At 45.8% G+C, this 26986-nt stretch overlaps 1 protein-coding gene across 2 annotated transcripts in view; it reads right to left on the minus strand.

Annotated features, from left to right (window-relative positions):
* Positions 1-2983: 2983 nt before the first annotated feature.
* The window catches only part of ADAMTS18 (ADAM metallopeptidase with thrombospondin type 1 motif 18), a 143640-nt gene continuing 119637 nt past the window's right edge, over positions 2984-26986 (minus strand). For both annotated transcript variants that reach the window (XM_039226031.1, XM_039226021.1), the window contains 7 exons: positions 24566-24707; positions 21968-22094; positions 18101-18305; positions 15473-15658; positions 13080-13292; positions 10561-10708; positions 2984-4270 (listed from right to left, as the gene is read on the minus strand). In XM_039226031.1, coding sequence (XP_039081962.1) covers positions 4155-4270; positions 10561-10708; positions 13080-13292; positions 15473-15658; positions 18101-18305; positions 21968-22094; positions 24566-24707 — 1137 coding nt within the window. In that variant the 3' untranslated portion in view covers positions 2984-4154. The remainder of the gene's footprint in view (positions 4271-10560; positions 10709-13079; positions 13293-15472; positions 15659-18100; positions 18306-21967; positions 22095-24565; positions 24708-26986) is intronic.

Raw genomic sequence — 26986 nt, forward strand, 5'->3', positions numbered from 1 at the left:
CAGGAACAGCCTCTGGCCCTGGTTCACCTTCAAAGACCATTTCTCAAGGGCTCTGTTAACTTTTATTTATCACCGGGGGAAGGTGCCACTCTGTGCTGCACACTCGGTTTGGAAAGTCAGCCGTAAGATGGAGGGTAAGTTATGCAGTGCCACGTGTTCATCCTGGGTTTTCCAACACATGGTATCGGCATCATGGCGCCACGCTAGGTGATGTCAGGCGATGTCCTAACCTGAATGGGGCAGAGGCAGCCTAAACGGGGAGGCCGAGGCAATTCAGGGAAGGAGGAAAGAGGGGCGGAAAGAAACAGGTGGATGGGGGAGACATGGCTTAGAGGGTGTCATTTTCCTAGACGCTGGGGCCTCTTTTTCAGCCCAGTTAGGATGCTACGAACAATCTTTGAACCTTCATGTCTGTTAAAACAACTAACAATTATGTAAATGCTTCTTGTGATTAAGGGGCCCGATTATGAACTCAGATACATCCCTTACTAAAGACCATTTAGGAAAACAAATGCACCTGCAGGTATGGCTTCATAACGTTCAAACATGATGGTGCTTGTGCACAGAGGGGAGGCAGTTCGCCGTGACTTGACATAAATGACTGAGCACGTTCAGAAAAATGCATTCTGGATATTACTCCTGATGGCTTTTCTATGCGCAGAAATTTGAACAAAAGTCACTCACATCTTGATTCTCCATGTCTATCAGGAAAAGGGACAATTAAATAGTTTTCGTTTTCTATGCACAAATGTCAATTAGGATTAAAGATAAAACTCCTCTTACTGACAGGAAATTCCAGCTTTATCTTTACCTGCAGGTTCCTGAGCAACTCTGAACGGTCCCCTATTCTTGCTGAGGATTTTTCCCCCAGATATGAATTCTGTAGACCAATTACAGTGACTATTTTTAACTGAAATGAACAATTTAAATGTTTGGTTTTTATGGAGCATACTTTTATGGCTACCTTGGATGAAACACTTGATCTCTGAATCCCAGGGTCCTCATCTGCAAAGGGGAAAAAATAGTATCATCATAACTGTTGTGGGGATTAAAAGAGATAACATACATATATAAAGAGCTTAGCTCAGTCCCTGGCGCTCATTAAACACTAAATATATGGTTGCTTTCATTAATCTTTTATTACCAAAAAGCACAAGGATGCCTTGTCTTTTCTGCTGTTTTTTAAATGTTTATTTTTGAGAAAGAAAGACAAAGGCAGAGCACAAACAGGAAGGGCAGAGAGAGAGAGAGAGAGAGAGAGAGGGAGACACAGAATCTGATGCAGGCTCCAGGCTCTGAGTTGTCAGCACAGAGCCTGATGTGGGGCTTGAACGCATAAACTGTGAGATCATGACCTGAACTGAAGTAGAACGCTTCACCAACCAAGGCACCCAGGCGCCCCTCTTTTCTGCTATTTTTACTCATCTCTTTTTCATTCTAAACCAGTTCATTTGCCAAATAGCAATAATTCATATTAAAACCTCTTAATGATCTACATGCATAAATGATCCACATACATTCATATACATATGATACGTGTGTGTGTGTGTAGATAAAATCACATATGTAAGGAAAAATGTATTCAGGTCCACTGGATGGACAGTGCCCAGATCGTTTTTGTTCTCCACTGTTCTGATGACTCCAAATTTGGGAATCCTAAAATAACTGCTTTTTAATTGTTGTTTCCTTCCTTCCCCTCCCCTCTTTCTTTTTGCAAAACAAAACAAAACAAAACAAAACAAAAAAACCCACATCTATCTCACCAGAATGCTGTTCAAATGGAAAAAGCAAAGAAGAAAACCAACTACACTTAACGGCAGGCTTATCTAACTAACTTGGATGCTTTGCACACATGTTGAACCAGCATTAGAGCAGGAAAAAAATAACTCTCTCTCTGGAAGATGGTAAATCTTCCTCTGTTTCACTCTGGCGTTTGGTGGTTTCTAATTTTCTCTGACACCAGCAAGGACAACCAATTAATGAATACCTTCTCTTCCCAACTTTTCCTTGCCACGCTACTCTCTGGAATTCCTAATCAAAATTTACACAGCTAGGGGCGCCTGGGTGGCTTAGTCGGTCAAGCGTCCGACTTTCGCTTAGGTCATGATCTCGCGGTTCGTGGGTTCGAGCCCCACGTCGGGCTCTGTGCTGACTGCCAGCTCAGAGCCTGGAGCCTGTTTCAGTCTGTGACTCCCTCTCTCTCTGACCCTCCCCTGCTCACGCTGTCTCTCTCTCTCTCCTAGAAATAAAAACATTAAAAAAAAAAAACAAAAAAAAACATTTACACAGCTAAATCCTCTTGGAAGTAACCTGGCTTCTAATGTATTCAAGAACTTAACAAATTTGAAAGATAAACAGAACACTTTATTATAAAACTTATAAAATAATTAAATATTACACATATATTTTGACTTTTCTCTATAACCCATTGTTTTATTCAACATTTCTCCTCAGAATTAATATCACTTGCTCAGAGAAGCAAGCGAGAACACATAAGAATAGGCTATTAATAAATTAATTTTTCCATAAAATAATAAAATGATCATTATATAAAGAAACGAATAATTTGCAGTTTTCAGGGGGGAAGGGGGTGGGGAGGTGAAACTGTATGTTTCGAATGGTAAAATGGCCACTACTCTAGGCCCAGCCAAGTGGATTGAGAGACTATTCAAATCACTATTTCTCTGAGATTCAAGAAGGCATGATTTTAATCAGAATGGGAACAAAGGATGCTCTAAAGTTAACAAACCACTATCTAGTTGGTTATGCTGAGCTGGCAAAACCCTGTTTGAATTGAAACTTTATAAAGCAGTAAAATTGGGTCCCATTCATCAAAGAAACTGAGGAATAGCATAGAATTATATAAATATGCCCTTTTTAACCACATCTCAAAAAGTTACAGAAGGACTCAGCCTTGGAAGTCACTTTGGTTTTGGCAAAATAGTGTGGTATTTTCCAATTGAGAACAATTTTAAGCTCATTAGTGCCTATCACCAGCTGGCTTCTGGTGACTGAAAATATCATCTGTAAGATGATAAAATACTCTTATTGAGCGAAGGGTCTTGGCTTATGATTTGTTAATATTAACACAGCAAGGAGACAGATGGGTTTTTCTATTGCCCCTCTTTTTACTTGCTGTTAACTAAATCTTGGGGAAAGTTGAAACATGACAGTTGGTAGGAAAAAACCCACAAGTGGTCTTTAATTTTCCAAGCAGCTCTGAGGATACATAGGGAATGCTATAAATGATGGTCTACTCTCCTTCAAAACACTGATTTTGCTAATTAGCCCCTCCTCGATTTTTACCAGAAATGAACACTTCACCACCAATTCTGATTCCCAAAGAGCAGACTCGAGGCCCCGTGTCCTTGTTCAGCTAGCACCAAAAGTTACGAGGTTCACATGATGGGTAGGACGTAGACATTTGCCTTTCAGGTGAGTTTGTGGGTTTTTTTTTTCCCCCCAGATTGTGAATTTCAGTTCAACGGAGATCTTATTAAATAGTCTGTGTTGCCCTGTTTTCAGAATATTCCTCAGAACACTTTTCAAGTTGTGAATTTTAGTCTTGGAGACTCTCTATAAGCAGAATATACTTTGAACAAAATAATAAAAACAACACACGCACACTGAATAAACATAACACGAAGCTTGTTGGGCCAGCAGCAAGCACAGTTATGAGCACCATTTGGCTTCCTGGGTAACTCCGAGTTCGGGCTATCCACAGTGTCCGGCGAACTGTGAGCCCCCAAGTAACGGGGAGGCAAGGTGTTCGATCCATATTTGATTGCTCCAAGGCTCAGTCTTTGAGCTAAGTCTTCAAGAACCGTTTCAAAACAGATGTCCTTGCCACGGAACACTCTAAAGTTCAAAGGGGGGGGGTGGTCTCTCCCGGAGTTGACTGGATTCTCGTCACCTCTTTCCTGTAACAGTGCAAATCAAAGTTCTTTTGTCTTTTCCCTTGGAAGTCAGATGTGTCCTCGCTTCCCATTGTCAAGTGCTTCGGAGTACCGTGTGCTTTGGGGAAGTGGGTAAGGAGCCTGTCTGTTCTTGAGAGCGGTCCCATGGGTGCTGCTGTAGGGATGTGGGAGTGGGCTACTAGGGGTCCAGCTTTCAGGCTCCAGAGGCCAGAGGTAAGACCCGGGAGGGCATCGAGATCAGCTCTTCCTCGTACATGACTTGCAGCACTGTTGACCATAAAATTTGTGGTTGCAGACGCCGTGTTGAGGAACTAGGTGACACCAGCTGAAGAAATCGACACAGGAGGGATCCTCTGCAATGGGAAAAGAATATATACTTAACGCCGAAGAAGAGAGCTTAGCCTTTTTCTTAAGGTGAGGGGCTGCGTGCCTTGTGTCTCTGAATGGTTCTGCTCATTACAGCCTAGGACTTTGCTGGGAGGGTGGGAGAAGGAAGATCGAGACCCCAAAAGGGACAGTGACCCTTCGCTAAATGTTAACAGGAGGGGGAGAGGATGTTCAAAACAAAACAAAACATGTCATATCCAGCCAGAGATTCAAGGGTGATCCTTCCCAGGAGCCTGGGAGCTACCATTCTGCAGCCCTAGAACACGGTGTTAGGAAGCCCCTGGAGATCGGATTGTGATTCAGAGAGTCTGGGCTGGGGGCTGAGGTGCTGCATTTCTAAAAAGCACCCAGGGGCTGCTGCTGCTGCTTGGTCTAATAGATTGGGAGTTGGCACACCTGGATTTGAGGCCCAGCCGCAACACTGTCGATTTAAACAAATCCTGTAGCCAATTTGCAACTAAGCAAATTTAAGTCAACACCAGTCCTTTTTTGTTGTTGTTGTTGATTTTTTAGAGAGAGACAGAGCATGAGTGGGGAGGGGCAGAGAAAGGGAGACACAGAATCCAAAGCAGGCTCCAGGCTCTGAGCGGTCAGCACAGAGCACGATGCGGGGCTCAAACTCACAAACGGTGAGGTCCTGACCTGAGCCGAAGTCAGATGCTTAACCAACTGAGCCACCCAGGTGCCCCAACACCAGTCCTTTCTAACGTCTTTTGTTAACCCATGTGATTACGGGCTGGACGGAGACCACTGTATGTTGGGGAGTCTCACCCAGAGGGGCCACGCTAGATACGGAATGCACATGACATTTGATACAAGATTTTCTTTATGTAAAACCTCCGTGCACATTTTAGGGTCAGGGCCTAGCTGTCCTACTGGACTCGCGAGGAGTTTTGAATTCAAAAGTACTTACGTCTCCCCGGTACACAAATAAGTCTCATTCGTGGTTGGAAGTGCTTTCCCCTGACTCTCTGCAAGGCTTGATAGTTACCGGGGCCCAAGCCGCACACTGCCCATAGGTACCCCACCCACGTCCCTTCCAAAATCCTCCTTAAATGGCTCTGCTTAGTGCCCTGGGACATGGCATGCAATTTTCTCAGTTCTCCTGGTCCTTTTCCCGGGGCTCCCGATTTGTACCCTGTGTCTGTGATTCAGAACTGCCTACACTTCCTTCCCCATGCCTTCATGCCTCTAAAATACACCCCCCCCGCCCCCGCTCCCGCCCACCCTGCTGATCCTTTGAAAATGTAAGTCCATTGATGCCATGTCTCAGCCCTAAACTCTCCCTCTGGCCCCTCCATCCACCCAGAACGAAAGGTATAGTCCTTACAATGGCCGCCAGGGCCCTAGGATTTGGTTCATCCACTAATACTTGACCTCATCTTCCTCCTCTCTTCCCTCCCCCACACGGGCCACCTGGCTGGTGCCCTATCATGCCAGGCAAAATGTGGTTTCTCCCAGGATCCCAAGTGTCTGCTCAAGGTCACTGACAGTAAGGCCTTCCCAGAGTCCCCCATACAAGCAGCAGGCTCTGTGGCCTCTCAGAAAGCCCTCCCTTGCTTTATTTTTCTACAATGATCTATGAGCACTCATCATATTATGTGCCTTCTTATTGTCTGGCTCCGCTCTGGAATGTAAAATCCTTGAGAGCAGAGATTTTGCCTACAGTTTTCATTATTTGAGTCTAAAGGGTTAGTGTCACAAAGTAGCTGCTCAAGAAATATTTGTTGAAAAAATGCATCTTTATAGCTGAAACAACCAGTTCAAAACCTACAAAGTTTGACTTGGGCATAAAGGTGAAGTAGCAGTGATTTTTTTTTTTCCTTTTCAGTAACTCCTGGATATATTGTGAAGGTAGAGTCTAGAGAATTTTCTGGCGGGTTGGTAAAGGTATGAGAGAAAAGAAAAATCAAGAATGGTGATAGGCTTTTTGCCCTGAGCATCTAGAAGAATGCTCATGTGTACCGACATGGGGCCATCATGGGCCGGGGGAGGGGTTGTGGTGGTGGAAGAGTGTGGAGTCTATTACCTTAGGGATACAAGTCAGATATGAGATGAAGACCCATCCAAACTCTGTTTGGCTATACATACATATATATACACACACCTATATGTGTATATATATATGTATACACATGTATATGTATAGATGTATATATATCCATTATTTTAAATATATACTTGTACGGTATCTTACATCACAATCAATTTGCATGTAGCCCATTCAGTCAGAATGTACATCTGAGTCAGTTTCTGTTTCAATTGTAGAGCTACAGCATCAGGATAAAACCACTAAAACCACGGTCCTAACTGCGCTGTTTTATGGACCCCTCTTGGGGATAAGGATGGGATTTCAGCAGGCTGCTGCAGCTCGTGCTGTAAGCTAAATGTACATCCAGAAGCAGAAGTGGGGCGTATCACTGTGCCGTCAATATGAGCACCGTGTTTCCGTATGGTTGATACTGATTACTAGGAGCTGGTTATTTGAGCTGGTAATTGGTCACGTATTTTATTTATGATGAGGATGACCTTGGAGTTCTTTTTCTTTGCCTCACATCCTGCATGCAAACACCTGACAGATATTATACGCGCCACCTTCAGAACATACTGGCACCACTCCCACTACTGCCACTGCTCTAGTGGGACGTCTTCCTGACCAGAGTAGACAAGTCCTCCTTCCCATGGGCCCTGTGCTCTTCTCTGGGTAATTGCTGAGGATACTCTTACAAGTGCGATCCCACTGCTCCTGCGATCAAAGTTCGGTATAAGCTTCTAACTCACTGAGAGTTAAATCTCAAGTCCTTACTGGCAAATCTTCTAGGACCAGCTTCAGCTAATCACCTAACTCCTGTCCATTTTCTACAGCCTACTCCAAGTGTCTTGCTCTTCCTTGATCAGACCCACACTTTCCAGCCTCAGGGCCTTTGCATGCACTGTCCTCCCTGCCAGGAACACCATCCTTCTAGATACATACCTAGCTCACCTTCCTTTAGGTCCCTGTTTAAATATCACATCATCCAGATGGCCTTGCCCGACTAGTCTAAGTTGGTTTCCCCACCTCCTCCTCACCCCCAGTCTGTCTCATGCTCCATACCCTGCTTCAGTTTTATTTTCGACTTTATCAACTGAGATGGTATATTTATTGGTTTCTTGTCTGTTTCCAGATACGACAGTGGAAACTTTCCCCATTTTGTTCATCGTTCTACCTATAATCAGACACCAAATCAGCTCTTGGTTCACAGTAAATGTGAAAAAGGACCTTACTTAATGCTCAATGACATTTTAAGGTAAGCATCATTTCCCCATTTTATAAATAGCTCAGAAAGTTTAAAAAACTTACCCAGGGCCACAACCTAGCAAGTGTCAGAGTGTGGATTCAAATCCTTTTCACAACCTCTGAGCCCTTGCTCCTTCCACTGGAGGATGCAGCCCACCCCTCCCTTCTCCACGTGAGGATGTGAGATTCCATGAGGAATAACTTAGCCCTATTGGGTGCTCCCCCCCGCCCCCCACTAACCCCCACCAAGCTGCAGCCCAGGCATCTCGCACAGAATTCAGTGTGACCGACAGGTTTGTGAGTGACCTCACGGCCCCTGGCCTTCCTTTCCTGAATACAGTTTACACCTAAGTGTGTACAGTGCTGAGTCCTCGGATGGTCTCCCCAAGTGGAGATCTGATGAGGGCCCAAGCATTGCACGGTGATGATGGTAGAGCCGCTGCCAGTATGGGTGGGGGGCAGGGGGTTGGCAAACGTGCTTGGCTGGACCGGAAGCCTGGGTGATGCCCATGTGGGCAGAACTGTCTTCTCCAAACTCCCTGAGGGGAAGTCTGCACCTGGAAAGCGTGGCCCATCACGGGAGTCGCAGAGAAGGTGCAAAGTATTAACACTTCTTCCCTGGGTCACCATGGGTTTGCTTACTGCTCATTAATGCTTTAGTTTCCTTTTGTTTTTAATTTAAATTTTAGTTCATTAACATGTAGCACAGCATTGATTTTAGGTGTAGAATTCAGTGATTCATTATTTAGCTACAAGGCTCAGGGCTCATCACAGACAAGTGCCCTCCTTAAAGCCCATCCCCCACCCACCTCCCTCCGTCAACCCATAGTTTGTTCCCTGCGTTAAGCATCTCTTGTGGTTTGTTCCCCTCTCTTCTCTTCCCACCTCTTTCCCATATGTTCATCTCTCTTGTTTCTTAAATTCGACGTGTGAGTGAAATCATATAGTATTTCTTTCTCTGACTTATTTTGTTTAGCGTAACACACTCTAGCTCCAACCGTGTCGTTTTAAGTGACCGCCCACTCATGTTTGTTGAGAACTTGCTGTCAGAAGACCGATGGTCATCCTGCCGATGATCTAAGAAGGAAGATGAACCGGGCAGTAGTAGCTTGGGCATGCCACTCTCCCAGGGGGAGGCCGGAGGTGGCCTCCAACTTCGTAAAACCACAAGCCACGATTCTGGCCCAGAAGAAACACCTGGGCTTGTGTCTTTCATACCTGCCTTCTTACTTTACTCCTCTTTCCTAGAGAGGCCGGATTCAGTCAAGAGGCACGGAGAGCAGGCCTTCTAACAAACCTTTTTCATATCATCTTTGGCCGTTCCCATCACCGCAGCCCATGAAGAGCTGACCTCCATCCTAACACTGGTAACACTCCACTCATATTTGTTGTTGCAGCTTCTTCCTCCTCCGAGACCCTGCCTCCCGGCAGCTTAAGAGACGCAATGTTGCCTTGTTCTTCTATCCCTAGCATTCTTCTAGGGAAATACGGCAGGTGCTTAGTGGCAGAGCTGTGAGTGAAGCAGAGACCCTCAGGGTACTTTACACACAGTCTCTCGTTTAACACGTGCTGAGCACCCACGGCGCACCAGGCCTCGTGCTGGATGGATAAGATGATAACACCAAGGGTCTCCCCACCATCTTGGACCTAACGTGGGTCCTGGCTCTTCCCACCTCGCGCTCCTGCCCATGAGATATTGCTGAACAATTTCAGGATCGACCACCGTCCTGTGTTCTGTCTCTGAGTACTTAGGGGCCTGCACTTCGGATTCTTGGCATGTGTGGGCTTGTGTGGGGCCATCTGACTAAAGGGTGGAAAGGAGAAATCACCGATGGGGGGAAGAAAGGAGGAGACTGTCCGCAAGAACAGGACCACTTGCCCAAAACGTGTGTTTCTCCCCCCCCCCGTTAAGATTTCTGCTGAGAAAGGCTGCAGGCGGGTAGAATCCCAGCAGTGCCTGGGAAGTGACATGGCCCTGAGTAGTTTTCTCCTTTGGTGCAAGCCTCAGATAAGGAGAGCATGCAGAGGAGGGAAAATGGATGGCCAGAGCGTGGAGCTAAGGCTATAAAATGTAGATAATGCAAAGTGCTAGGGACAGTTCTGAATCAGATTCCCCCCAAACTGGAAAGCACGGGATAAGAAGCGGAACAGTCTTGGGAAAGCTGTGATTGGATGAAACACAAACCCAGCAGGCACACGGTGGGAAATAATTCTTTAGCACAAAGAAATCTGAGCAGAGTCAGGAACTATCCCCTGGTGTTAGATTTCTTCAAAATAAGTTGGGCTAGCGAAAAGCAGTACAGTTCGCTCAGATAATTCAATTTCCCATTTCTCCACCAGCACACACTGCACTTCGCTAAAAGGGACGGTAGCGAAGGAAACATCTCAGGTATCGTGTAGGATGATGCGTGTTCACTGAAACTCACCTATCTCCCCAACTCCTGTTCACGCTCGCATTCCGGCCATGTAGCGCCGTGTCTGGTGGTTACTTTTTCATTTGCTTATTCAACTAAAACAGTTTTTAAAAATGGACTTGCGGGTGCCTGCGTGCCTCAGTGGGTTAACCGTCTGACTTCAGCTCAGGTCATGACCAAGTGGTTTGGGAGTTTAAGCCCCGCATCTGGCTCTGCACTGACAGATCAGAGCCTGCTTGGGATTCTCTCTCTCTCTCAAAAATAACTAAACTTAAAAAAAAAAAACGGATTTGCAAGATGAATGTTTCCCCCTTCCAAAGTAAGAATTCATAGCTAAAATCATAGAATTAAATGCTCCCTGCACATGCATGCAAACGAGCATTTGGGGCACGAACCACCCCACACTTGGGCCTTGTACACCTCTGAGGAGCACTGTTCACAGACTGTGATGTGAACGGCGCCCCCTAGAGCTGTGCTAGGAATAAGCTGCACAAGCACGTATGATGGATTTTTGGAAAATTCTCTGATGCTTTAGTAAAACTGACTAGAGAGCAGGGCCCTTTACCTCTCTTTTCAGGAGCTGGACAGAAGTTTGTGTTACAGGCTCGTAGCACCGCAGGTTTCTGACGGAGCAGACAGCTCGAGGAAGGCCGGCCCTGCTGAACGCAGTGGACCGAGCGGGTCTGGACGCCCCCTCCACAGGTCACCGTGCACTACGCAAAAGGGAAAGAGGAAGGAGTCAGCAACACTCAGCCGGAGGGTGTCCTGTCTGAGGTCAGTGATGTCAAATAGAATGGGATCTCCATGCTTCATGCCATGACCAGGGGCCCTGCTGGCAAAATGGGAATTGGCCAGAGCCCGGTATGTGTGCTCAAGTTCATGGATGTTCTAACACACAGGAGCTATGTGATCTGATCGGAAGGGGGTGTTAGACAAATGCTGTCTCACTCTCCCCAGAGTATGTATCTCCAGTTAAGTGACTCATAAAGAGCTTCCAGAAATACAGAAGCTGCCATAAGAATGCTGAAACCTAGGCAACTCATCATAGTATTTAAATATTTCCAAATAATCTCTGCACATGCAGTCGTGAGGGGAGAGATGGTTTGGAATTAGGACAGCAAGGAAATAATACTTCATCCAAGGCAGCTTTGGACCCGTGCCCTCGGTGGCGGCCAGCCAAATTCCGAGTTGGCACAGTGGGTGAGGTGCTTCCCAGAAATCAGTGATTTCTCTGTTAAATTAAAATGAAAAAAATAGATGGCTAACAAGGACTATCAACTTTTTTCATTTTTCCAGACACATATGGAAAGACAGTTTATAATAAAAGAATAAACAAAATATCGGGGGGAAAAAAAGCCCTTTTACATTGATTATTTTTTTGTTTTGCTGTTAAAAATTCACTACATTATTTTTCTTATTTTATTGCAGATAGGTGAAGTCTTCATCTTGGACAAGCAGCCTGATACGAACTGGTATTTGGGAGGGTAAAAATGCGGGGGTGGAAAGACTGAGTTTTGGATTTAGCACCAAATTCAAATATAACTATAGGATTATTATCAGATTATCTAGACCAGGAGTTGGTAAACTTTTCCCTGTAGAGGCCAAGATGGTCAATATTTTCAGTTTTGGGGGCCGGGGGCCATGTGGTCTTTGTTGCAACTCCTCTGCCTTTGTAGCATGAAAGCAGCCATGGGCAATATGTAAACAAGCAAGCATGACCGTGTTCTAATAAAACTTTATAAATAAATAGGTAGGGCTTGGGGGGCACAGATTGCCTGTTGGCAATTGTTTGCTGACCTCTTATCTAAATAATCTTAAGAGAATCAATTTCCAAACCTCTCAAGTGAGTGAAAGGGTGATAAAAACTTGAGCAAGAAGTCCATAGAGATATATAAAGCCCTGAGCATGATGTCTAGCCCATTAGAGATGACGATCATACTACTTTCCTTTTTTTCCCCTCTATGGTTTAGTTCTCAGATGCTTTTCAGTACATACAGGTACACATATTATACATACATATATACATGTATCTGTATTTACAAACACATGTGGGTGCATATGTGTATACAGATACACACATGCATCCATGAGTGTTATTATACATAGGTGTGTATGTGTGAATATTTACATAGACACAAATCTGTACACATACATTTGTGCTTGCACATCCCCCCACCCAGCCCCTGTATTTAATGACGGGGTGGGCGGCACCTCTTAAGCTGGTGAGTTCTTTGAATAGCTATGTGACATCTGTTGGTTGGAAGGTTCAAGCCTTTGCTTCCCACACCAATCGCAGCCAATCAGAACCTAACCATTGTAACCAAAGTTTTGTCCAAGTCTTCTGAGATAAAGGGTACCTCTGACATCTAATGAATTTAAGAGCTGGGTGTCCTTGCCCGAATGGCCTAGCTCCGAGCTTTCCCTGTCTCCTCTACGAAATAGGGACAAAAATCCCCATGAACAAGGCTGTTGGACAAATGTTAGCTATTATTACGTTATTAGAAATATGACCTAAAAACCAAAGGAGTCAAGACTCTGAGCAGTTTTTCTAAAATACAGATTTGGGGCACCTGGGCAGCTCAGTAGGTTAAACGTCCAACTCTTGATTTTGGCTTAGGTCATGATCTTATGGTTCGTGAGTTTGATCCCTGCATCAGGCTCTGCACTGACACCTGCTTGGAAGTGGCAGAGTATGGCACCTGCTTGGAATTCCTTCTCCCTCTAAATAACAAACTAAAAACAAATATGGAAGACCCTAGTGGGGCAGCAGCAATAGTGAACACCTAGCACCAGGGGACAAGCCTGGTATAAATATTTTACATTAGATACTCATGAAAAAAAAAAAAAAAAGCTCTGTAAGATCTTATCATCTTGATCTTCTAGATGTGAAATCCAGAGCCCACAGCTGCTGGAACAAGCCCACAGGTGGTGGAGCTGGCTCAAGGCCGCAAGCCGCTTTGCCTCCAGCACCTGAGCTTCCGTCCTTCCTGTTTGGACGGGTCCCTACAGGACAGTGGTGGGTGGGCTCCCTCCTTTCTGGGACTCTCACTTAAATACACACCTCCTGGACCTGGGCACGCTCACCTGCTGCCACGGTGAAGAATACCATCCAGCTGTCACGCTGAACCCGGGTCGGGCTGGACAAGATGCCCGCTGACAGGCTTCTTCCAAGTCGAGATTCGGTTTCTTAATATGGCGGCACCTTCGCTCCGGAAAAGTGATCAGCTTTCCCTGGAAGGCCTTCTCGCTGCATTTCATCTCCCTCTTCCTCACGCCCAAACCGCAGGTCATTGAACACTAGGAGCCAAGGAAAAAGGCATTACACAGGCAGAGCCCCACGGTCAAGTCCGCTGAGCAGATGTTCCCCCCCCGTGTGAAAATCTGGCAGGTCAATCACATGTGCTCAAGGATCTTAAAGCTAAAGCGACCCCATCCCTCATACTAGAGACTTTGGGTTAGGGGTAAAGTCCCAGAGCTCATCAGCACCGTGAAACAAAATGAGGCGCCATCCAGCAGCACGAGACCCGTATGGCTGTGGGATGGGCTCCTAGAGGAAGACCAGAGGGCAGAGGATGAGAGCAGGGTCTCTGGGGAGTGGTTCAGTGGATGTCCACATTTGGGGTGCATCGTCTATGGGCCCAGGTCCACCTCAGACCTCTCTGAAGCCCCGGGGTCCATGCCAAGGAGGCGGGGCACGGAGATGAGGGTTAGAGACGGCTGAGTGGGAAAACCACCAGGTAACACTGCCTCTCACTTCACTGAGCTCCAGCCTGACGCCGTGTTGCAGGAGGAGAAAGAGAAATGGAGGCTGATGAAGGAAGTATGAGGACACTGGTTTCAGGTACGTTAAATGGATTGCGGGATAACACGGGGAGCCTTGACGACGGGAATCAGTAAGGCTCGGACACATTATAACTGAGTGTAACTATGATACGCAGTAAAGGAGGACACCGAACTTCACACAACAGCTCGGTGAGGGAGGGGCAGCTGTTGGATGAGGCGAGGCTCTGCCGTGTTGAGCGGGCAGCCTGGGGTCACACCCAGAGCAAATACTGAGGGTGCGAGCAAATGGAGGACATCTGGTTTACCCAAGCATTTATCTATTAGGGAGAGAGACAGGGCTTGAGCAGGGGAGCAGCAGAGAGTGAGAGGGAGACAGAGAATCCGAAGCAGGCTCCAGGCTCTGCGCTGACAGCTCAGATGCAGGGCTCGAACTCACAAACCATAAGATCATGACCTGAGCTGAAGTCCGACGCTTAACCGACTCAGCCACCCAGCTGCCCCTTGGCTATATGGTCTTTTAAAGAAAATGGGTGGGAAGAGCAGTGGACGCATTGCTATGCGGGTGGCTTTTTATTTAGATGGAATAAAAGGGCACCGATGGGCTAGACACCCCGCCTCGCCCGTACCTCATCATCCCCACTAGGGACCGTTTCTCATCCTCTGCCTCTGTCTTCCTCACCATGCTGCGATCTCCTGCGCAGCACAGACCTCGTCCCATCAGTTACTGACATAGACTTCAGGCTTGGCGCCTTTCCTCATGTTGCCTACAGCTGCGCATGCGCCCGAGTGTCCCAAGCCAGAAACCCAGGAGCCATCTTCACAGTCTACCTCCCTCCACCCACATATGCCCGAAGGCGGCAATGGCCTGTATAGGAACTCTCGAAGATTCACTCCTCTCCGTGCCTGGAATGCTCTCATCCTTTGCCCCGATGACTGCAATCTCCCCGTGAGCGCCCTGCATCAGATTGTTCTACTTCTTCATTCAAAGTTCTAGGTGGCCCCGACACCGGGGTCCTGATGAAGCTTCCAGCTCCCACTCCATATTCATCCGGTCATACTGGTTTGTGTGCTCTTCTCTCCTCTCTCCCTCCTATGGGGTGTGCTCTCCGTTGGGAACAACCTTCCCCCAACCCACCCTTGCCTAATTCTTGCTCATCCTTCAGACTCATGCTCCCCGGAAAGTCTCCTCTGACAAGGACTCCTCCTAGAGGAAGGGCTGGGGGACCCCAAGCTCTCCCAGTGGAGTAACAGACCCCCCCCCCCCCCGCCAAGCAGCACTCTGCATACCCCATCCATGGTGCCATACACACCCTGGCACAGGCCTGATCAGTGCAGTGGGTGCTTTCTCAGGGTTTACAGAAGAGTCATGGGGGGGAAGAGTGGATAACGAGCAGGCACCTGCTGTGTGTGTGGAAGAGGAAGAAAGTTTGGTCATCTGGGTGCTGGTGGATGAGCTGAGCATTAAAAAAAAGAAAATAAAGGGATGCCTGGGTGGCTCTGTTAGTTGAGCATGTGACTCTTGACTTTGGCTCAGGGTCATGGGATTGAGCCCCACATTGGGCTCCAAGTTGAGCATGGAGCCTGCTCAGGATTCGCTCTCTCTCTGCCCCTCCCTGCCCTGCTCATGCTCTAAAATATGTATACACACACACAGACACATATAAACAACCCCGCAGTACCTCCTCAACTCCTACCTCACTCCAGGAAGAGACAACCCACTGCAGCCGGTTGTTCTTGGGGCATCGTCCGGAGACACAGCCCTCCTGGGACTCTGGCCTAGGGGCGCTGGAGCACAGGGTCTCTGGCAGATTCTCCGCCGCGGGGGGGCTTCGGCACAGGACTTCACGTTTCCTCAAGCCTCGCCCGCAGGTCTTGGAACACTAGAGATGACAGAACAGAAGCCATTTGCATGCTGGTTGCCAATGATGTTCTTCCAGGTTAATCCTGAGAACCTATGAGTGAAGAATTTGCAAAACTATTTCTAAGCTCTCGAACCAAATGCCCAGTTCCATCCCTTGCAGGCAGCAGGAGGCGCCTTCCCTCCACGCAGAGGCCTTACATGCAGGTGGACGGTCCCTGTCAACATTGTGGATGCCCAACCCAGGGGCTGCTGGGTGCCCGGGCTGGAGATGGTTTCCTCCTCACGGCACACGTGATCACCTGGAGAATGGCACGTGGCCTGTTCGTTGCTAGGACCGTGGCCCTGTCCGGCACAAGGCACAACTCGCCTGGGCACACGGCTAAGGAGGATTATTGTGCTTCTGAGAGTATCCTAGAAATAGATGTGCACATGAAATAGCAGCCCACCGTGACGTTGATAAAAAATCGGTTGGGGATGTTCAACTCTTGTCATTCCTACCCATCGGCTGCCTCGAGGCAGGGCTCTGTGCTAACTATTGGGGAATTAAATAGGCACTCGGCCAATGTCTGTGAAATGTCACAAGAACCCTGTGAAATAGACAAGGTGGGGAATAATCTCCTCGCTCTCAGATGAGTACTCAAAAAACTTGCAAGGTCCCTTAGAAGGTGTTGGCTGCAGGTCTGGGTCTGCCCTCAAGGGACACGTCCCCTCCCTGCATGAGATGGGCCCCTCTCTCTCGCCTTGGCTCCGCGTCAACATGCACACATCTGGGCACAATTCCAAGCCTGCTCAGAGGACCAACGTGACTCCTCGCTCTCCAGGGAGAGAGATGGTGAGGATGTTCTCATTATCTGCAAACTACAGCAGCAGGACATGTCTGCTCAATGCTAGCGTCCCATTCTCCAGAAGAGCTGTCTGAGACTCAGAGAGCTTCGAGAACTTGACCAAGATCAATTAAAGAGCCGCCAAGTAGTGGAGAGGGAGCAGGCAGATGAAAGTGTCTGGTATCAGACGGGGCTGGGTACCACTAAGCATGTCATCCCTGTTCACACACAAAATTTCTAACTGGTTGGTCCTTGTTTAACAGAATTCTTCCCTATCCATGGTTTTCTCTTTTCTTTTTGTTTTCGTTTTGGTTTTTTTTAATGTTTTATTTATTTCTGAGAGAGAGAGAGACCGCGTGAACAGGGGAGGGTCAGAGAGAGAGGAAGACACAGAATCTGAAGCAGCCTCCAGGCTCTGAGCTGGCAGCACAGAGCCCGACGCAAAGGCTAAAACAGCCCTTTGAACTTTCCTCTTGTAAACTGTACCTCCTTACTTGCAAAGAAAGAAACCAGACAGAATACCATATCCTATTTAGACTTAACCTTCTGCTATCCATGAATATAGCCTTCATTTGAAACCGTATCTATGCATGCTCAAGGATCCTCTTTCCTACCACTGGCTCCGAACTCCCTTTAAATAGAGTTGTAACATTTTTTTAAAATGCCACCTCCTATAATTTAAAAAAAAAATCTCAGTCCGAACTCTGTTGGGAATATGCTAGTACACTGCTATACTTTATCAGAAATCAATACTCCAGGATAATGCACCCTGAGGGAGGGCATGATAGAAACATGGTCACAGACTTCTACCTGGCTTCACTGTTCGGGCAACGAAAACACTGCATCTTGTTGATTATTCCATAAAATTGGCTTGACATCCGTGGTTGAGCAGAGACTGACTGGGCTATTAGAGGGCAGAATTCTCCCGCCGGTGGATTTTGGACCAGAGAAGTCTCTGTTTCAGGAAGCTGTCGACACCCTCCGTTGGGGGATGTTTATCTCTACCAAGTAGATGCCAGTAGCATCATTGTCCCGAGTTGGGACAGTCAAAGATGCTTCCAGAAACTGTGCCTGAGGGGACCTTGCAAACTCAGCCCCCACTGAGCACCCCTGAGTTGTGAACAGTAGGTAGCTCCATGCCTCGTCTGATTTTATGACTTTCTACCTTTCACTGAGAGCGTGTGACCGTAGGAAACTTGATGCCTGACCCCCCCTGTACCCCTCCACCCCCACGGCTCCTCCCCCACGAAGTAGGAGCTGAGTGTCCTTCCTATGCCGCAGCCTTTGTATTTGCATTTTCTATGTGCTTTGGAGAATTCAGTAGCCATTTCGTCCGCCAGTCCACCCCCAAATCCTTTCCAGCTGTGTTCCCAGCCTAGCCCGAGTGGCCCCCATACTCTACTTTCTAGACTTCTAAGTAAGACCCTCAGCTGTTGTGCAGGGCTTCCTAATCTACAGGATGCATAAAAATCACAAAAAATACAAATTAGAACACTTCATCACGTTAGCTCAGGGTGATTCCCAGGAGAGCGTAAAAGCCGAGTGCCTCGGGGGGAAGGGGAGCCAACACCCCGATTTCTGCCACCTTCTTTGTCCACGGGGGACAAGACTCATGACCCGGCCTCTTGCCCGCTCACCTGAGACCAGGGCCCAAGGCTCCATTCCGGAGGGCAGGCATGGCTGTTGCAGACTTGCACCTGAGTGGGTGTGCTCACCGGGCACAGGGAATGCAGCACCGCTTCCTCCTTCTGGAACGGCCTCTTCTGGACACACTGGATCTTCCTGCTCTGCTGGCCCCCCGCGCATGACCGGCTGCACGCGCTCCATTCGCCTGGCTTCCAGCTGGCAGTGAAAAAACAACATTACTTCCAATGAAGCTAAGATTCTGGGCCGTCCCTTCCAAAGCCTAAGATTGAACCACCTGATAAAAGTCGTCCATCAGTTTTGGAACCAATACGGGCAATTCAGAGTCATTCTTCTTCTGTAGGTTTTGAAGCCTGTGCTAGTGGGGTCTAGGGACAGGGAGTCACATCTAATCACCACACAGTTTGGGGCAAAAACACAGTCTTGTCCTCGGCAAGGGGAGAAGCGTGTGCCACTTGGAGACCGGAGCCATTTATTCATTCGGCCAAATCTACTGGGATCATCACTTTGTGCCCAGGACTCGCCCTGGCGTCAGGCTTGGAAAAATGAACGAGGTGGTGTTCTTCACATTGAGGAGCTTACAACACAGTGATGAGGAAAAATAAAGACAACATAATACTTGCTACAAGAGAAGTCAATACACAGTATAGTAATGAGACGAGGGAAAGAGTGATTAATGAAGGGGAGGGGTGAGACGGGGGAAGGGAAGGTTGCGGGAGGGGAGAGGTGTGCACATGCATCACACATGCTTGCAGGGGAGAGGGGTACATTCAGAGGTGGGCTTACAGAAGCTACTTCTAGGTAGGTACTTCCCCCCAACTAACTTTTCTGGTTACTCTTAAACTTTATGAACGGTTGAGAGACATAACCTCGTGTTTGTTACTGAAAGATTGCCATGGGGCGCCTGGCTGCTTCAGTTGATTAAGCATCTGACTCTTGACCTCAGCTCAGGTCATGATCTCATGGTTTGTGAGTTCGAGCCCCACTCGGAACTCCCTTAGGATTCTCTCTCTCTCTGTCTCTCTCTCTCTCTCTCTCTGTCTCTCTCTCTCTCTCTCTCTGTCTCTCTCTCTCTCTCTCTCTCTCAATCTCTCTCTCTCTTGCGGACGTGCTCTTGCTCTCTCTGTGCCCCTCTCCTGCTTGCGCGCGCTCTCTCTCTCTCAAAATAAATAAAAATAAACTTAAAAAAAAAAAAAAGATTGCCAGATCACTTTTAGCACAGCTGAGACTTTGTGTGAACGTGAGGGTGATGCACTGAAACTACTAATCCTTTCCGATAACTGCATTGGACTAATTGATATTCGAGGATTTGAAGGCCTAGCATAAAAAAGATCTGTGAGATAAGATCTGATACATTTCAGTCACAGGAGCAGTGTGTGAAACTGACCTTGGTTCACCAGTGTTCTAAATTTCATTTCAAGAAACAAAACATCACGGAGGCCAAATAATGTTTTACCTTTGCATTTTCTGCCACTTTAACTAGTTCTGTAATGTTTCCCTCAGGTTCTCCCACCAGCCTGATGTGTGAAATTAAAAACCCTCCATTTAGGGGCGCCTGGGTGGCTCAGTCGGTTAAGCATCTCACAGTTTATGGGTTTGAGCCCCGCATCGGGCTCTGTGCTGACAGCTCAGAGCCTGAAGCCTGCTTCAGATTCTGTGTCTCCTTCTCTCTCTGCCCCTCCCCCATGCAGGCTCTGTCTCTCTCTCTCTCTCTCTCTCAAAAGTAAACATTAAACATTTTTTAAAATAAATAAAAATAAAAGCCTTCCCTTCAGTCCAGGGAATTTGGCACATAAGTTCTAGGCGATATGTGTTCTAAAACACTGCATAATCCCTATTCCCTTAAAGAAAGAGAATCCAAAATAAAATAATTCCTTATTTGTAGAATTATTTGTCTTTGTAAGATGTAAACAAAACATAACTTATTACGAAATTATTAGTTTCAGCATTCTCCTATAAAGAGGGTGTTTTTGTCTACCCAATTCAAGTTTTTCCTTCATGCAGCAAATATGATAAGTCTGTAAAAGTACAGAAAGAGCACAACACAGGTGGGCTTTCCTCATGACCTTCATGGTTCTGCACACGTGAGCCCCAGGCTCACGATCTGTCTGTCCTTGATCCCTATGAGCCCGACCTCAAAGTCCAGCTTCTATGCTGTCCATTTTCCCCTCATTGCGAATTTTATACAGAACATAGCACATAGCTCACTGCATCTCGATTATTTCCTTCCACACCCAGTTCTTCCGTTAGATTATGGGTTCACTGATGGGAGGAGCTCCACTTTCTCCAGACCCAGCCTGGCATCCAGGAAGTGCCTATGACGTGGTTGTTCCGTGGGAAAACAACAGAGTTAGACTGGATGAGCTCCTTTGTCCCTGTAACTCGAATAGGCAAAGACCTCATTGCTAGTATATCTCTGGGGAACCATGGTCCCTGAAGGTCCCATTATTCCCACAGAAAATACAAAGGTATAAATGAGAAGGTGGAGAAGAAAGGAGCAGAGCGAAAGATCCTGCCTGTGACCGCACTGCAATCCTGCAGAGCCACTGTGAGGGTGGTTCTGGTTTTAAATAGCTTGGAAACTGGTCGCTGCAGAGTATCATGTCTACACGTGGTCAAGACAGAGGTTCTAGAAATCAGCCATAAGCGAGGCTCTCTCTCTTTTCATGGATGTACATATGAATAGGGTCCTTTTTTCCCCTTGCTTGGCAGGAAAACCAACAATGGGAAGTGGGCTTAAAATCCGAAAATGGCAGCACGCCATTCAAGCAAACTCGCAATTCGCACACACACACACGCACGCACGCACGCACGCACGCACGCACACACACCATCTAAAGAAGACGGGACTCCAGAAGGGTCAATAACACTGTCTGGTAACCACGTCTTAGAGCCACTGGATGTTTTTTAGGACCCGATATTTCTTAATAAAATGGGGGAAAAATCCACAGAAGCCCACCAAATTTCTTCCTGCTCTTTGTGTTCAGGATACAGCTGGTTCCAGATTCTGTGAGGAAGACTAGGTTGACGACTGGGCGTAGGGGTGGGGAACTAGCTGAAGCCCCAAACGATTATGACAAATGGACTCTTCCAAGGAAAAAATATACGTATGTGTATAAAAAGATTGTGCAATATAACTGCATCACCACAAAGCGAACACTACTTATTAAAGTGATCTCAAACATTAGTGAACACAGCACTGCTTTAGAAGAAACGCCATCAATTCTATATAAATACATTTGGCAGAAGATAAATCACACAAAAGACTCCATTCAGCTGGGAAGATTACTTAAAATTAGCGTTCGAACAATAGTGTGGCTAAAATCCGTCCAAAAACAAACCCACCGAGATCCCCATAGAGCCCCATCATCAGAAGTGCATTACCACTTGGCCTCTGCTCTTCCTTTTTATTTTGTGACTTGCTACTGTATAATTTGCATTTGGGGTTTCATGGTCTGCATAGTATTATGATTTTTAGATTCTTGGATGACTGTATGAAAGCTAAGCACACACCACACGTAAATTCAACTAATATAGGATTTGGTGTTATTTAAGTAACTGTTTGAGTTCAGAGGAGTCTCTGTGTAAAGATTTACAAAGAAAAATAGAGATACCTTTAAATCCCAAGGTTAGGTATGCACGGCCAGAGTTAAAATGAGTGTCTCAAGCAAAGTTGTGTCTTTCAAGTTATATATTTTAACCTCAACTGTCTGCTTTCCTCTGTTACTTTTTTGGGCATTCTATCTCTCTCTGAGTCATTTTTGATCAGAAGCACCGGCAGTGGGTTTCGATTTTCTCCCATCAACAATAAGAGCATGCAAGTGCAAACACAGCCAGAAAGACATTTCCAGATGACTTACTAAGCAGGGCAGGAGAAAGCATTGCATATTTTGGGTTCCGTTGCTGGCTTGGTTCTTGCATTGCAGAAGGAGGAACTGACTTGAGTGTTTTGATCTCGTAAGCAAATGGCCTTCACACTTATGTAACCTAATAAGACATCAAAGTTACAAAGTGAAAATTACAGATGACCAATTCAATTTCATTTCCGCGGTTAGCTTCTGACTTACCAGGATTCTGATGTTGTGTTGAAGGTACAGAATCCAAAATAGTGTGCGAGAACACCTCCTTTTGATAAAATCTGGGACTCATTTGAATCCCATCCCCTCTACCCTCCCCTCCCCCCCCCCCGCCCCGAGATAATAACTTTTGTATTTTAATGATTTTAATGTGTAGTGTCTTAGTTTTCAAGCCCGGTGCAGATTCTCAAGCCATGAAGTGATAAGTACTAACTTTTGAAAAGAGAGCAGCTATGAAGGAAAACATCCTGCAAACTAACTCACATTGCATCTATCTCTGGAAATTGTTCTTCAAAGAAACACCGTTGGTAAGTTATGGGTAGAAACTCCAAGGATTTGCTTTTCCTCGAGGTATCTTGTACTTCCGTAAGAAGGAAGAAGTTCCTTCCGTAAGAAGCTCAAAAGTTGAGCTCACTGAATGTGTGTTCATACCTGTCAGCTACGACTGGGGATTTTGGGGGGTTTTTTGTTTTGCTTTGTTTTTTGTTTTCTCTTTTGTTTTAGTGGTAGCAGTTGCCTGGCTTGTGGTATCCATCTCAGGACTTCTCATCAGAGGCACATATTTTTTGTGTGAATAATTTTATCTGTCAGCTCTCCCAACAGGAAGGCTGCCTCCTCTTTGAATTCTGTTTGTTTGTATTTACATAGTACGTTTCCTTACAACAGAAGCCGAGAAACAATGAAAAGTCACTTTTGTGATCATGATTAGGTTAAAGTAGGTTACCAAAACTGTACTGGGAATCCCTAACGTTCATCGTTTACTTCTGGAGCATTTATTCATTTGGACTCTCCTTCTCATATGCCTCAGACACATGGCAGTCAGTCAGTCACGTGAAGGGACTGCTAAACCAAGGAAGGGGAGAATCCCACAACGCACTTCTCCAGCATCCTCCCTTTGGTTAGACTCGTTCTCCATCAATAGAAAATGGACTGAATCTCTCTCCTTCCCAAGGAACTGTGCTCTCCCAGGAATGGCAGGAAGTTATTGCAAATCATCTCAAAGAGCATTAGAAAGGTGAACATCTGCTCATAATTTAAGTGAAAAAGAGCAAAGAGCAAAGTGTCAACAAACATCGAGAGCATGGTGTTTCTGTGTGGTGAAAAAAAGTATACAAAGTGATCTGTGTGGCGTGTGTCTGAGAACATTAAATGCACGTGCTTTTATGTTTGCATAAGAGAATAACAGAATGACACGGAGCAACATATCAACACTGGCTTTTGCGCGTTAAAAGGTTAGGGAAAATTATATTTCTTCTGCATAGCATAGTGCCTTTCAAGTGTTTATTAATAAAAATGTATTACTTCTTTGGGTACTATTCCATGTCTTTCTTTTTCCCTTAAGTGTAACTAACATACAGTGATGTGTTAGTTTCAGGTGCACAACATGAGGATTCCACAATCGTGTACGTTACCCAATGCTCATCACGATACGTGTGCTCTACTCCCCTTTATTTCTCTAAACATGTATTCCCTTTTAATTATTTAATCTCTTAAAAAATAAGAATTTTCTCCTACTTTGTTAATTAGCACGAGCACCTGCAGAGGTCTTACAGACATGAGAGTTTCTTCACTTTCTGTATTTCGGCTCTGTGTCTGGTCTCAAGATGCCCCACTGTGCTCAGCGCGACAGGGCATAGGAGGGAGATGCACTGTTATCAGATGCTCTGATAATGAGAAAAGTGAATGACTGACGTTGACATTTTGGCTTCATGGATCTATGTGTAGGCTTTCATCCTTCTCGAAGGGGCAAGTGTGGCAAAGACCGACTGACATGCAAACATGTGGTGGGATCTTTGGATCTATATGAAACGCTTGCCTTCTACTCACTGAGAGGATGGTTGTAGTTTTTTCTCCCTTAGGAGGCCGATTTCTCAGATTTAACAAACTTCCCTCCTGAGAGAGACCTCCTGAAGGAGAGAGCTTCCCTCCCCCACTGAGGGAACGGAATGACACGATGCCTGTGTTTCAGAGGGACGCCTCATGTTTGCCTTGTGTGTGTTCTCACTGGTTTTGACCCTGCCTTCCACAGCCTCAGTGTGAGATGCTTACCAACAGAAAAGTCAGGATAGGGAGAAACTAAACTGGAAGCTGAAAATACAAATACAAATAAGTATATATTCTGTAGAGCCCCCACCCCCGCATAGATTTCGGATATGTAACTGTTGAGTCCCGGTTATGAAGAACTTGAGCTTTGTGAGCCTTGGTTCTTTTCTACATAGGAAAATCCTCAAATAGTACAGTAACATTTGCTTTTTACAGGGATGGTTTCCATAAAAGATGGTTCTTTTGTTGCTTATTCAAATCATACACTTTCAAGAGGTCTGAGATCAAAGAGCCTGTTTTGAGAAAAGACTTGGAAGGCGGAATCAGGATTTCAGCTACCTCCACCGCAGGACACGGAGCACGGAGACTGCACTGTACTCCAGGCATGACTGTGCCTTCTTGAGGCCAGTTGAGTTCCATTCGTGACCTTGGGAAGTGCATACTTCCAAGCTATCCCCGGATTTTTGCCTTGCATCAGGACCTGGACAGTGTAAGATACAAACCAGAGATCAAGAGACAGGTCAGTCCCTGGAATGCCAGAAATCTCACGGAACACTTTAAAGATATTTGCATGACATTTTGACCTTAAAGTTGGCTCACACTGCTGCTCCCATGTATGTTTTATGTTGATTTCAAAGTCTTCCCTTGATACTTTAAAATGAGTATTTCCATATCATCAAAGCTGGGATTTAGATAGATGTTAAATGGAGAAACATGACTTGACCTTTGCTATCAGCCCACAACCCTCAACTCTAGGTATAGCCATTAAGAAAGCAAAAAAAACCAAAAAACCAAAAAAACCCCAGAAAACTCTTTCTAATATATTGAAGGAAATAAGGTTATATTAGGATGTCTCAATTTTCCCATTAAACTTGAAAGCCTAGGTAATAACACACAGTGGTGCCTTACAGGTAATGGTTGAAGCTGAATATATATATATATATATATATATATATATTTATATATATTTCACTTATGAATAATTTATCCTGGGCCAAAACTTAAGAGTTCTTCTCCTTTGGGCCAGAAGCTGGGCACAAGAGAGGCACTCTAAAAACCATGCTTAACACCCTGCTTAGAGTTGCTAATCATCAACTTTAGAATTCAAGCAAGGGCATAATAGGATTTCCAAAGAAAATTTGTTCAAAGAGAATTTGGCTCTGGCTGTGTACCAGGATAAGCAGATAATACAAAAACAACACAAAACCAAACCAGGATCAGAAGTAGGGGTTGGTAATATATATTACCGGAATGGATTTAATCTCAAAAGGACAAGCACATAGAAGTGAAAAGATGCTCAACATCACCGATCATCAGGGAAATGCAAATCAAAACGACAATGAGCTATCACCTCACACCTGTGAATGGCTAAAACCAACAACACAACTAACAACAGGTGTTGGCAAGGATGTGGAGAGAGGGGAACCTTGCACTGTTGGTGGGAATGCAAACTGGTGCAGCTCCGGTGGAAAACAGTATGGAGGTTCCTGAAAAAATTAACAGTAGAATGGCTTGATGATCCAGCAATTGCACTATTAGATATTTACTCAAAGAATACAAAATAGTAATTCAAAGGGATACATGCACCCTAATGTTTGTTGCAGCATTACCTATAATAGCTGAATTATGGAAACAGTCCAAGTATCTACTGACTGATGAATGGACAAAGAAGAGGCAGTATATAGATATACAATGAAATATTACTTAGCCATAGAAAAGAATGAAATTTTGCCATTAGCAATGACATGGACGGAACCAGAGAGTATATGCTAAGTGACATAAGTCAGTCAAAGGAAGAAAAATACATTATGATTTCACTCATATGTGGAATTTAAGAAACAAAACAAATGAGCAAAGGGAGAAAAAAAGAGAGGGGCAAACCAAGAATCAGACTCTTAACTATAGAGAACAAACTGAGGGTTGCCAGAGGGGAAGGGGTGGGGGAAGAAGGGAAAGAGGTGATGAGGATGAAGGGGGGCATTTGTTGTGATGGGTACCGGGTAATGTATGAAGTGCTGAATCACTAGACTGTACTCCTGAAATGAATAGTACACTGTATGTTATGTAATAAAACTTTTTAAAAAAGTACAGGGACTTAGGATAAACCTACCCTAAAAGGTCTGACCACTTTCAGGGCAATCATTTTCTGGCATTTCCCTCACGTCAGGCCCTCTGCTGGGCACTTTATGCAAATATTATGCAAAATATTCCCAGAACAACTCTCTAACATAGCTGCTCATTTTTTCAGAGGAAAAAACTGACAAGAACAAACTTGTTCCAGAGCGCACAGGTGACTAGCAAATGAGCTTAAAATAGATGTAGGACTGCCACAAAGGTGCCTAAATATTGCCATCTGTCACCTTGTTTTTAGCGAGGGCAAATGAGATTTGCCTCCCTTCCTGATGCCCTCTTTTCCTAATACTGCTTCTCCCCCCCCCCCCTTCTTTTAATCTCAAACATGAGTATAAATAGCTGCTGCTCTCCCGCCCCATGAGTCTTGTGGAAAATTCTTTACCGCGGGGACTGGGCATTCATGCCCAAAAAGCAAAGCAGATTTCCAGTTAAAAATAGGAAGCCCTGGCTCCCTCTCTGTCTGGTGGGATCCCACTTTAATTAGAGCTGGGTGGGTGGCAGCTGCTCAAGGACCTCCTTTACACCAGACCACTGCTCGGCACTCCATGCAATGGTTTCCACTCGGCTAGTAGCTTAAATGTCTCCAGGGGCATTACAGCTGACTCTGAGATCCGTGGTGTGAACATC

This window comes from Hyaena hyaena, unplaced genomic scaffold, assembly GCF_003009895.1.
Source record: "Hyaena hyaena isolate Hyena2069 unplaced genomic scaffold, ASM300989v1 scaffold_1, whole genome shotgun sequence".
In the NCBI taxonomy this organism is placed as follows: domain Eukaryota; kingdom Metazoa; phylum Chordata; class Mammalia; order Carnivora; family Hyaenidae; genus Hyaena; species Hyaena hyaena.